The 12,684-nt window shown below is 43.2% G+C and overlaps 1 protein-coding gene across 5 annotated transcripts in view; it reads right to left on the reverse strand.

The window, feature by feature from the left end:
* Positions 1–1,699: 1,699 nt before the first annotated feature.
* NCKAP1 (NCK associated protein 1) overlaps positions 1,700–12,684 on the reverse strand; it is a 79,978-nt gene continuing 68,993 nt past the window's right edge. For 4 of the 5 annotated variants that reach the window (XM_081940854.1, XM_081940853.1, XM_081940852.1 and 1 more), the window contains exons 25-31: positions 10,663–10,745; positions 10,347–10,427; positions 9,404–9,521; positions 5,071–5,187; positions 4,461–4,570; positions 3,786–3,875; positions 1,700–2,640 (exon numbers count right to left, since the gene is read on the reverse strand). In XM_081940854.1, the coding sequence (XP_081796980.1) occupies positions 2,524–2,640; positions 3,786–3,875; positions 4,461–4,570; positions 5,071–5,187; positions 9,404–9,521; positions 10,347–10,427; positions 10,663–10,745 (716 nt within the window). In that variant the 3' untranslated portion in view covers positions 1,700–2,523. The remainder of the gene's footprint in view (positions 2,641–3,785; positions 3,876–4,460; positions 4,571–5,070; positions 5,188–9,403; positions 9,522–10,346; positions 10,428–10,662; positions 10,746–12,684) is intronic. The other variant, XM_081940855.1, reaches the window with a different exon arrangement.

The raw sequence follows: 12,684 nt of genomic DNA on the forward strand, positions 1-12,684 counted from the left end.
CAAAAATGATTATTGCTACCTTCAGAAACAATTATTGTTCCAAATCCAATTACAACTGCAATGATATGATATAATCCTTTCCTTGTAGGGTCCTATCAACAGGATCAAACAAAAATACAGTCCAAATGTTTCCTATAAATAGGACATGTTATGAACTTTAATAGTGAAAAAAAATCTTTCAAAGTTCGAACCCTTTTAGATAAAGGATAACATCCACCAGATACAAGGAACTTTGAGATTTTCAAAAGACTTTTTAAAATGCTATTTCTGTTCCTTGGGATATCATTATGAAATTGAAGTTCATTCTCGTACTTCCCATAAAAAATATGGTTTCTGGATTTGATAGCAAAAGCTTTTGCTCCCGCTTCCCCTCGCCCGCCGCGGCCAGTTGCAGGGCGCGGATCCCGCTCGGAGAAGGCGGAGCGGCAGCTCCTCCCTCAGCCAGGAGCCAGCGGGGGCTGGTCAGACAGGCAACCTCGTCGGGAAACTCCAGTCCGCCGCCTTCGCTGCCACCTTCGCCGCCAGTTAGCCCAGAGGAGACGCGAGCGAGGCCACAAAGACCTCTTTGTGCACCAGCGGCCGCGGCCCCCTCGTTTGCACCCAGATGGAAAGGGAGCCTTCGCGCCCCCCTTTACGGAGCCTCGTGCCCCCCCTGGGAGGCGCGCCCCACTATTTGAGAAACACTGCTCTAACCCCACAGTATGTACTTTCTATTAGTCTTGCAAAGTCAACATGACTTAAGGACTACGCCAGTATGTGCTTCAACACCTCACATTTTCTATACAAGCTTTATCTTGCCTTTAATTATCAGCACCTAACACAATTTTGTTAATTCAACTTGAGCTTCATGTCCTACATCAGCAAAAGCCATTTTTGTAAGTAGCCAAAATGAATCAAATATGGAACTCAAAGTATATGAGATGGGTGCCTATATAGATTTAATTCATAAATATATTTATAAATTTGGATTTTATACTTGCTTTATGTACTTTTTTTTCATTTGATTGTTGTGCAGCAGCCAGATTTGATTCTGGAGACATAGGAGGCTATATAAACTTCATAAAGCTAGGGAACCAGTCCAATTTTATGTGTTGAATTTTAGGAAATATTCAAGAGCATAGGATTTCAGTTAATATAATTCTTGGAATCTCTCTGATCCTTTTACTTACGCTCACACTGAATGGCCAAAATACTGTTGCAAATGTATGTTTGGGTTGTTGGTTTTTTTTTTTGGTTTTTTTTTTTTTTGCATTTTTAAAGTGTTGGATTGTTCATGTGTGAACTAATGGCAAAGGATTGGCATAAACAACTGTTGAACTATATTATGATTATTATGCCAGGTATTCAAAAGTAACTGAAAAGTATATAAGCAAAAGTTAGGGGAAGCAGGGAATAGACTTTGCACTCCCTTTAGTTACAGTAAGGAAAATGCAGAGCAACCTGCAATGTTAGGTGTTTTTAATAGATTAAAATATTTAAAAATTAAATTACTGTTCAATCAACAGTACTGTGATCATAGTCTTTATAGATGACAATAAGGGAAATGCAACTTGTATTGCTCTTTCTTCTGTAGATGTTAGAAACTAAAAAATATATTCTATACAAAAATAGAGTCAAACATTAAAGAAATTCCTTGATGAAGATACATTAAAATTGTGTCAGTTCAGTCTAGCTTAGTATAAAATAGCAAAGTCACCAGCACGTTTCAGTGTAGTGTTTATTGTATGTAATGGAAGATACACTTGAATTTCAAAAATTTAAAACATATAAAAAGTGGTTAAGGGCTAACATTTTATCAACATTTGATAAATGCATAAGAATGTTTATTATACAGGAGGATACAATGTAGTGTTAATGCCAATGGGGCACCATGGACATTAGTCTTAAAAAATTTCACTATGTAGGCTTTGTACAAACAAAATCACTTTTTCTCATTTCAGATTGTATGGAGAAGATTGTTTAAGGATAAGCAATCCTATAACTTCTTTTTAAAATATTAGATAGCATCTGTCATTAATCTGAGTGAGCGTTTCAAAAAATAAAGTAAAAATGTTGTAGTTCACAGAAATGCACATCCAGATCTTATTTCTGATAAGAACAATAGGTACAGGTTGTAAATTCTCCCTATATGAAATAATTTACACACAGATGAAAACTAGGAACACTAAAATAATCACTAAATAGAGTTCTTCATGGAGATAAACAAGCCATTATGATTTCTGCATGATCAAATATGAAAAAAACCCATAACTTCAGCATTTCTCTTTTGAACAGAATTGAGACTCAAAAAAGAAAAAGAAAAAGAGGAATAATTTCAGCAAATGTGCAACCTAAAATCAGCCAAGCTTATATTGTAATACAACCATATTAAGAAACCACTGGTCAGAAATACAACTGCATTGGGAAAAAGTTTAGAATCCACAAAACTCTGCCAGGCCATAAAATAAAAACAGCTCCACAGTTTACAAGTAAAACTGAGGCAACAGATAGGCGTGCTTAATTGATCTCCAGATAAGTAGCTATTCAGGCAGAGGATGTGACACTTTGTTTGTACACAGCATGGTATGCATTCCGTAGCAAGACGTATGGAAAGCAGGACTCCAGAAGATCCATAGTCAGGAAGGGAGACTCCTGCACAATCTAAGATAAAAGAAGAAATCAGTGAGAATATCTGAACAAAGAGTAGAATTCAGGATGCTGGAAAAATTTATCTTCCTATATTTATGGACATCCCTACAGATCTGCACACACCAACACACACACACAGTTCAACTAAGGCGTCGTCAATAGAAATTGCATTTTTGGAACAATCTCTGACAATTAAAACTAGCTAGCTCCCAGTCTGTAAAGGCTGTAAACCAAATAGTTAATTAGCCTGCTCCTTCTGAATGCATTATAAATTACTCTCATTCATTGGGCTGAATGCCAAAAATATTCATGATGATTCTGTGCACATCTGTGAGATGAAACAAACAAGTTAGATGCAGAAATCACATCACATTGCTAGCAGACTTTGACCAATAGGAAAGAATCGCAATGGCTAAACCTACTACTTTTCTTCTTATATTTTCCGAGTGACCACGACATCACAATAATAAAGTTACTTTCAGAAATGCACTTGATAATGGTCTATGTACTGCTGAGAAAATTTAAATGGGAAACTGCTGGAGTGAGAGACAACACAGAAGAGAAAGCAAAGACAGTATATAACCGTGTTGGCGAACCTATGGCACATGTACTGGACATTCCTGTGCACACACGCACTCTGGCCAGCTGGTCTTCAGGCTTGTGGGAGTGGCGAAACCTGGAAGAGCAATGTTCCTGCGTGCATGCATATACCAGCACCCGAGCTTCCGGGTTTCCTTCATGCACATGTGCAATGGCCAGCTGTTTGTGGGGCACGCACCTGTGCTGGAAATTGGAAGTTTGGGTGCTGGAATGCTGCTCTTCCAGGATTTGATGCTCCCGCGTGCACAAAGACTAGCAAGGCTGCGCGCTCCAGATTTGATGGTTCTGTTTGCAATTTCCAGTACAGAGTAATATAAAAGGTTAGCCATCACTAGTATATAATATTGTGGGCTCCAGCTGTACCGAACATAACACTCACAAAATCTGCAGCCAGTATATGTCCAATTTGAGACAAGAGTAGGAGGAAGAGGTCTGGAGTAGAAATTGTTTTAATAAGTTGAACTTGTTGAACAATAATTTTTCTGTGATCAACAACAATATCTCTCTGCTTACTTGCAAAACAGCTTAAAGGAACAATAGTTAGGATTAAAGCCTACCATGTCAAGAAGTAAATAAACAGATTCTCTGTTCCTTGTAGTGGTTTTGTCTGTCTCCTGGCCAATTTTTAGTAGACTGGAGGAGGCAAGCTGTAAGGATGCACACATTAGAATTAGAATTCTTTCTTGGTCAAGTGTGATTGGATACACACAAGGAATTTGTCTCCTGTGCATAAGCTCTCAGTGTACATAAGCAACAAGTGATAAATCATGATCATATAATGAGTGATAAATTATAATCACATATACGTAACTTAAACAAAACTAATTACAGTTCCTCCTATTTTTAAGGCATACTATTTCATTCAGCAATGTCTGATACAAATACTATGTAAGACTAATGATAATTTGCAATGCTAAAGAATGCAGCAAACATGGGGAATATAGAGTAATGAGTAATAAAGAAATGAATGGGACTAATTGAAACACTAATTCAATTGTTTCATTTGAGTGCTCAGATCCCCGGAATAGATTAATTCAAATGAAATACAATAAGTGAAGCAAAACATGGACATTCACTATAGCAACCATTATTATGTACAACATCCCCCCTTCCAATATTATCAGGGTTGATAAACAAACATTGCAAAATAATCACAGTATAGCTGCAAACTTTGCAAAATACAGATTAATTTCTGGAGCAGGTTATTTTGGAAAAAAAAAAATTGTACATACAGCCAAAAATTCTTTGAGACGATCTTCAATGCTTCCCTTGTGAATGGTAAATAAGGCTGCAGCAATCTGATTGATTGCTTTTGCCAGGCAATGGATATTGTTACAGTGACCTAGACAAGAAGACATTTGTATTATTTCATTCATTTTTTTTTTCATACACACACACACACACATTTTAATACTCTTCCAGATAATGCCCATTACTGTTTTTCATCTTATAAATACTTCCTCTGCCGCAGGGGTCCCCAACCCCCGGTACCAGCATGCCAGAAACTGGGCTGCGCAAACAAATGAAACCCCACCCACAGGATGCAGATAGCACACGAGACCACACCCCCTCCAGTCTGTGGAAAAATCTTGCTCCACAGAAATGGTCCCTGGGGCCCAGAGATTGGGGGACGCTGCACTACAACTTAACATTTTCTAATCACTAATCTCTGAAAACCAAGTAGATTGAAGTAAGAGATTTACTTTTTGAAAAGTACCATTGTGAGGTAAAAAATGACTTGTCATTCCACACCAAAATGTAACCACCAAGACCATAAATTGAAATCAATCGTTTCCACTGAATAGTTAACGGATTATCTCCATGAATTCCCACAAATATTACCTTCAATGGCAGGACTGTATTGAGACATCACATTACTAGCCAAAGTTGGTAAGGAGACTGCCACAAAGACCATCAGAAGGCAAGCAATTTTATATTCCTCCTCTGGACTAATATTTTCTGAAAATGAATTCAAATTAAAACAATAATTTATTGGGGGAGGGGGGAGGGTGTTCCAGAAAGAAACACACACTAGTTCAGGGGTGTCCAAACTTGGGAACTTTAAGACTTGTGGACTTCAACTCCCAGATTCTGGGAGTTGAAGTCCACAAGTCTTAAAGTTCCCAAGTTTGGACACCCCTGCCCTAGTTTAATCACTGAAAAGAAAGCTCAAGAAAAAAAAACAAAGAAAAAAGAATTGCCGTGACATTAATGATTTAAAAAAAGGATGCTAGAGCGGAGACCGGAGAAGTATATACTGTATATAGTTCGTTAAAAGAAGAGATGAAATTATTGAGAATTTGAAATTTAGGATGAGTTACAAGTAAAATGTTTTTAAGGACCCATAATCATTTCAAATGGGTTCAAATGAAACCACATGACATTTTGTATCCTAGATAGGCGCCAAGATAAGTAAACTTAAATCAACTTGGAAACAACAGCCAACGACTTAATAGCCAGCCATCAAAACCCCAATCAATAACTAAAAAGTCACACACAACCAGGTGCCATATAAATTACCACACACAGAATAGTCCAAAGTACACACTCTGCTAGAGAGAAGTTCCTTTAAGATTACAAGGTCGGTTGGGAGACCGTGGCTGTTGGCTACGCCCGGTCGTTTGTACCAACCCCCGCAACCTAGGTGGCCAGGAACTACAGAGCCCGGGCCTACGGCTGATGCTTTGCAATGCAAGGTCCGTAACCAACAACCTCATTAATGAGCTGATCTCTGAGGGGGAGCTGGACCTTGCAGGGATAACGGAGACCTGGTTGGGCCACGAGGGTGGTTTACCCCTCGTGGAAATGTGCCCACCAGGTTTCCGCGCATTCCATCAGCCTCGGGCCCTGGGTAAGGGTGGTGGGGTGGTGGTAGTTATACGGGAAGGTCTAGAGCCGAGGGAGTTCGCTGTTCCTCAGATATCCGGGTGTGAGTCCCTTGGTGTGAAATGGGGCCCAGGGAGGCAGTTGGGTTTGCTGATTGTATACTTGGCTCCTCGCTATACATCAGCGGCCCTGCCCGAGCTCCTCGAGCTGATCTCGGAGACGGCGGTTGAGATCCCCAGGCTGGTGGTTATGGGGGATTTCAACCTGCCGTCGACGGGAGCAGCGTCTGAGGTGGCTCGGGAGTTCATGGCTTCCATGACAGCCATGGGCCTGACCCAGTTAATTCAGGGCCCCACACACGAAGGTGGCCACACTTTGGACCTTGTTTTTGTATCTGAGCAGTGGACGAGTGATCTGGGTATAGGGGACTTTGTTGTTACACCCCTGTCATGGTCAGATCACTCATGTCTCCAGCTGGACTTCCCTGGCGCTACCCCCCACCGCGAGGAGGCGGGACCAGATGGTCCAAGCTGGTACCGCCCCAAGCACCTGATGGAGCCGGATAGGTTCCAGACGGAGCTTGGGCCATTACCTGTAGCCCTGACCCGCGCTCGGTCAGAGGACCTAGCGGCTGCCTGGAATAGGGCGGCGGCTGGGGCCTTGGACCGGGTTGCGCCTTTGCGACCTCTCCTGTGGCAGCGACCCACCCGGGCTCCTTGGTATACCGAGGGGCTGAGGGTGATGAAGCGCCATAGGAGACGTCTAGAGAGCAGGTGGAGGTCCTCACGCTCCGAATCTGATCGAACACAGGTAAGAGCCTACTTACGGACCTACCTTGTGGCATTAAGGGCGGCCAAACGTAGACATTGTGCTGCTCTTATTGCGTCCGCGGATAACCGCCCTGCCGCCCTGTTTAGGGTGACCCGCTCCCTCTTGTCACAGAGGACGCAGGGGGCACCCTTTCAGGGCAGAGCAGAGGAGTTTGGGGAATATCTGCAGGATAAAGTCGCTCAGATCCGGAGCGGATGGGCCCCCCTCAGTGGACCGGACGGGCCGCCAACAGCGAGTCTTGTGAGACCATCCTGGGAGGAGTTTGATTCTGTTGCCCCCGAGGATTTGGATAGGTTGCGTGGACGGCTGTGACCCACCACATGTTTAATGGACCCGTGTCCCTCCTGGTTGGTACTGGCATCTTGGGAGGTGACCCGAGGCTGGCTTCTGGGCCTGGTGAATGCCTCATTGGGTGAGGGATCCTTACCAACCACCTTGAAGGAGGCGGTGGTGAGGCCCTTACTTAAGAGGCCTTCACTCGACCCAATGGAGCTAGCTAACTATCGTCCAGTCTCCAACCTTCCGTTTCTAGCGAAGGTTGTTGAGAATGTGGTGGCGCAGCAGTTTCCACGACACCTTGACGAATCAGAGTATCTAGACTCACGCCAGTCCGGCTTCCGACCCGGGCACAGCACAGAGACAGCCTTCGTCGCGTTGGTTGATGATCTCTGGAGGGCCAGAGATAGAGGTTGTTCCTCTATCCTGGTCCTATTAGACCTCTCGGCAGCTTTTGATACCATCGACCATGGTATCCTATTGCGCCGGTTGGAGGGGATAGGAGTCGGAGGTACCGTTTTGCGGTGGTTCGGCTCCTACCTCTCTGACCGGAGGCAATGTGTGTTGACAGGGGGACAGAGGTCGACCCCGAGGCCACTCACTTGTGGAGTGCCACAGGGGTCGGTCCTCTCGCCTCTCCTGTTCAACACATATGTGAAGCCGCTGGGTGAGATCATCCGTGGTTTTGGGGTTGAGTATCACCTCTACGCTGATGATACTCAGCTGTATATTTCAACCCCAAACCACCCCAACGAGGCTGTCGAAGTGATGTCCCGGTGCTTGGAAGCCGTCGGGGTCTGGATGGGGGACAACAGACTTAAACTCAACCCCTCCAAGACCGAGTGGCTGTGGCTACCGGCACCTCGGTTCAGCCAGCTGATTCCATCGCTGGCCATAGGGGGCGAACAATTGCCCCCTGTGGAACGGGCGCGCAATTTGGGCGTCCTCCTTGATGCCCGGCTGTCAATGGATGACCATGTGGCAGCCGTGGCGAGGGGGGCGTTCCACCAGGTTCGCCTGGTGCGCCAATTGCGCCCCCTACTGGACCGGGATGCCCTACGCACGGTCACTCATGCGCTGGTGACGTCCCGCCTGGATTACTGCAACGCTCTCTACATGGGGCTGCCCTTGGGACGCGCCCGGAGACTGCAGTTAGTTCAGAACGCAGCCGCGCGGGCTGTGATGGGGAGTACGAGGTACTCCCACGTAACACCTCTCCTGCGCGAGCTGCACTGGCTACCTGTGGTTTTTCGGGTGCGTTTCAAGGTGCTGATTACCATCTTTAAAGCGCTCCATGGCACGGGACCTAGTTACTTGCGGGATCGCATCCTCCCACATACATCCCTGCGGCCAATTCACTCACACAGGGAGGGACTTCTCCTGGTGCCGTCCACTAGGCAATGCCAACGGGCGACACCAAGGAGTAGGGCCTTCTCTGTGATGGGCCCAACCCTCTGGAATGACCTCCCCCCCGACATTAGAACCACTTCTGACCTCCGCTCCTTCCGGCAAAAATTGAAGACTCACCTGTTCCGATTAGCAGGCCTGGCATAATTACAATCTGTCCCTCCTGGCAAATGTATTATTATCTGGCTATCTTAGGGGTTTTTTAATTTGTTGTGTCTGTTTTAGGGATTTAAAACTTATATTTATATTAGCTTTGTACAGTTCTTTTAATTGCATTTTAACCTCCTCCAAACTGTACATATTTCACTTTTTTATTGTATTTTGTGATATTCTCTATGGACTGTACACCGCCCCGAGTCCCTTCTGGGAGAGGGGGCGGTCTAGAAGCACCAAATATAAATAAATAAATAAATAAATAAATAAATAAATAAATAAATAAGATGGGCTGCAATACAAATCCAAAAGCTCAGAAGACTAAATCTCTGGTCCCGGTAACTGAACTAGATTGGATCCTGCAACATTATCCTGGGGCACATATACTTGCCTTCATTTGTGAAACTTAAATCAAGACCAAGCATTTAGTCACCTCCTCCAGCTACATGCATTCAGGGGGAAATATCTTTTGTCAGTTTTTCATTACTTCAAATTTTTTTACACAAATAAAACATACAAATAATAGCAATAACCTTGAAATATTTTATCCTGTAAATAGAATGTTGATTGAAAAGAGAAAAAAAAAACCTTTGCGTGCTCTAAAATAAAGGGAGATAAAATCAACAGCAGTTGATTTCACAACAGTAAATGGCGGAATGCAGAAGTGTCTCACAACACTCACTATCCACGTGATTTATAATCTTGCCTGATTTTTGAGAAGAAAGAGCTACAACCAGGGCAGGATCTATTTCACATGGGAGTCCTGCAGCTGATGAGAGCTCATATACATTCATTGCAACCTGAAAAACAAAACGCCACTGTAGAATGAAATACGTCACTAGACCATATGAAATTTCATTAGATTAAAAACATAACTAATGGAAAAGTGGAAAAACTAAAATGGTTTGAAAACTGCTCTCGAGATGCACTAACTGAGAATCTAAGTAACTTCAGGCACTTGTGTTGTTAATGCTTCTTCTCTCATATAGAAGAATTTGATTCTACATGTCTCCTGTATATCAAATCTGATTTTATTTCAAAACAAAAGGCTATCATTTTAGAGGATGAATGCTCATTATCCTAAGAACAACATTTCAAAATTCGCTGCCTGTGTATGAATCATGCAGCAATTAATTAATTAAATAAATAAAACACCTTTCAAATTCTTCCTCTGTTATGCTACTAGTTACATATTTAAAGCCTCCATGATAGAGAACAATTCTATCCCAGTGCTTGTCAGAAAAAACAGCTACCAGTGACTATTAAGCTACAGATTCTTCCCATCCTATACCTGCTTTCATCTGTCTCTTAGAACTCCTCAGACCAAAATTATTTTAAAATATCCATTTGTTTAAGGAATATTTCAACAACTACCATGTTTTCCCGAAAATACGACAGGGGCTTATTTTCTTTTGCCCCACAAAATATGCCCTTGGGCTTATTATCAGGGAGGGCTTATTGTTTTGGGGCTGCCGGGCGGCTGCTCCCTTGTGAACTGACTCCTGAAGAGAGGGGGTATCCCTAAGGTGCCAAGCCACGTGGTGCTCTGCCCGCCCCCCAGCTCCCGCGGCTTGGCACATTTATTGGAATTAAAGCATCCACTACTCTCAGGAGAAAATTCTTACCTTCATATCGGTCTCTCTTGGAATGTGGTCCTTAAAGTCTTCAATTGAACTCACAAGGAAAGGAATGTGATAGGATAAAACCTAGGATAAGGGAACACAGAAAAATAATTTGTTTCTTATATATATTCTCTCCCTTTTGACAGCATTTTATGATTTCTGCATGTCAGCTAAGTGAAGGCTACTGAGACCTTATTTACCTCATTTACAGTTATTAGCACTTAATTACATTTACTTTTGTAATATATTTCACTCAATTTACATTAAGGTAATTGAATATGTTTTACAGTAGAGTTACAATGTACCACACAGTACTTACATCCCTAAGCGCTTCTTGTGCAAGTGATCGGAATGATAAAATAACACCAATAATAGTCATCCTCTTCAAAACACTATCAACAGCTGGAAAAAAAATGTAAAGTGTGAAACAGAATGGCAATTTTTCATTAAGTTATGCTCTTAAGCAGCATTTTTTTTTGTCTGTGCTAAGTTCTGTAGAACAGCAGCCCCCAATCTTTTGGACACCAGGGTTCCGCGGATAAAGGTTTTTCCGTGGCCAGAGGAGGCGTGGTTTTGCATGCTGCCTGCATCACATGGATGGGGCTTCACTTGTTTACGTGGCCCGGTTGCTGGCATGCCACATCTCGGTGCTGGTCTATGGACCTGGGGGGTGGGGTGGGGGTGTTGGAGGACACCTGCTGTGGGAGATGGAGCACGAACTAGGAGGAAAATATTTGCATTTTAAAATCTCCTGGACATACCCTCCCGGCCCAAAATCTCCCTCCACAACCAGAATTTCTGGAGGAAGACCCTTGCCTAAGCTATACAATGCAATACAATACAATACAATACAATAGTAGAGTTGGAAGGGACCTTGGAGGTCTTCTAGTCCAACCCCCTGCCTAGGCAGGAAACCCTATACCGTTTCAGACAAATAGCTATCCAACATCTTCTTAAAGACTTCCAGTGTTTAATGGATCCGGAACCCACCACTGAGTATAACTGAAGTATATACTTCAGAGTGAAGTATAACTCTGCTTTTGCATGTCTTTCAGTGACCAAGAAGCACCATTAAACTATCAATGGAAATCAACTAGTAAGGGACAATCAAGATACAGTCCCATACAGAGAGAACTACAACCAAGGAGAACTTCATTCAAGGTACAGTTCCCAAAGGTTGCTGGTAAACTGCCCGTGAGCAAGATTCCCTCTAAATTTCTCAAGTATTGGATTGATCCGACATCAATTTATGCTCAAGGTCATTTGAGCCTTAGCTAACATTACTACCTTGAGCAAGTGTGAAAGTGAAAAAGGAATAGGTGAATTTTGCAGAAAAGATGTGAAGTATAATCAGTGGTAGGTTGCAGGAGGTACGCCCCGGTAGGGGAATGCTGGAGCCTGCCTGGAGCACCGGGTACCATTCCGGTACGGTGCTCCGGAGGGCCCCCCCCTCCAAGCTCCTTACCTGTCCTTTAAAGCCTTTGGAGCTTCCGCACACGGCGCGTACAGCGCCTACACGATGCTCCGGCAAGCAGTTGGAGGCTTGCAGAGGTATTGCTGGAAGGTACGACGCATGCGCGCGCGCCGCACACATTCATGTTTAGGACGCCGGGCCCCGTTGCAACCGTACCGGTTGCAACGGGATCCGGAACCCACCACTGAGTATAACTGAAGTATATACTTCAGAGTGAAGTATAACTCTGCTTTTGCATGTCTTTCAGTGACCAAGAAGCACCATTTCTCACAAGTGAAGCCTCCAATTGTTTTCAAAAGTGGTCTTCAGCACAAAAACAAGAATTATGTATTCATATCCTCATAAGGAAATGATGATGGCTAGAAAACCATTTTGAGCTGATAGCCAATGCAAACATTTGGACTTTGGGAGAACCATACTATTTCTATAAATACCTGCTTCCAGATAGTAGTTCCTATGTACCACTGCTCACAAGTTAATATTGTCTACACACTGGCGAGGCCCTGCATATCACCTGCATACTGATTGTCCCTGGCTTCAAATCTTCACATGATTTCATCCAGCCTTTCACATGGATGTTACAGAACACAGAGGACAACATAGATCCCTGCAATACCTCACAACTAGACCAAACATACCAGGCTCAATAGTACAGTTTCATCATTATCAGAGTGATAATCAAATTCTACATAACAAGCAGTTCTAGGAAATTAATGTAATAAATGGATTTTTTTTAAAAAAATCCAAAGACAGAAAATCAACAGGGCTGCATTCTCTTCTAATAAGGATCATCCATCAATGAAGTTTCAGAACTGAAACCAGGCCTGTATCAGATACAAATCTACCATAGAAAATATATTTCACTTA

This window comes from Natrix helvetica (assembly GCF_964273705.1).
Source record: "Natrix helvetica genome assembly, chromosome: 1".
NCBI lineage: Eukaryota > Metazoa > Chordata > Lepidosauria > Squamata > Natricidae > Natrix > Natrix helvetica.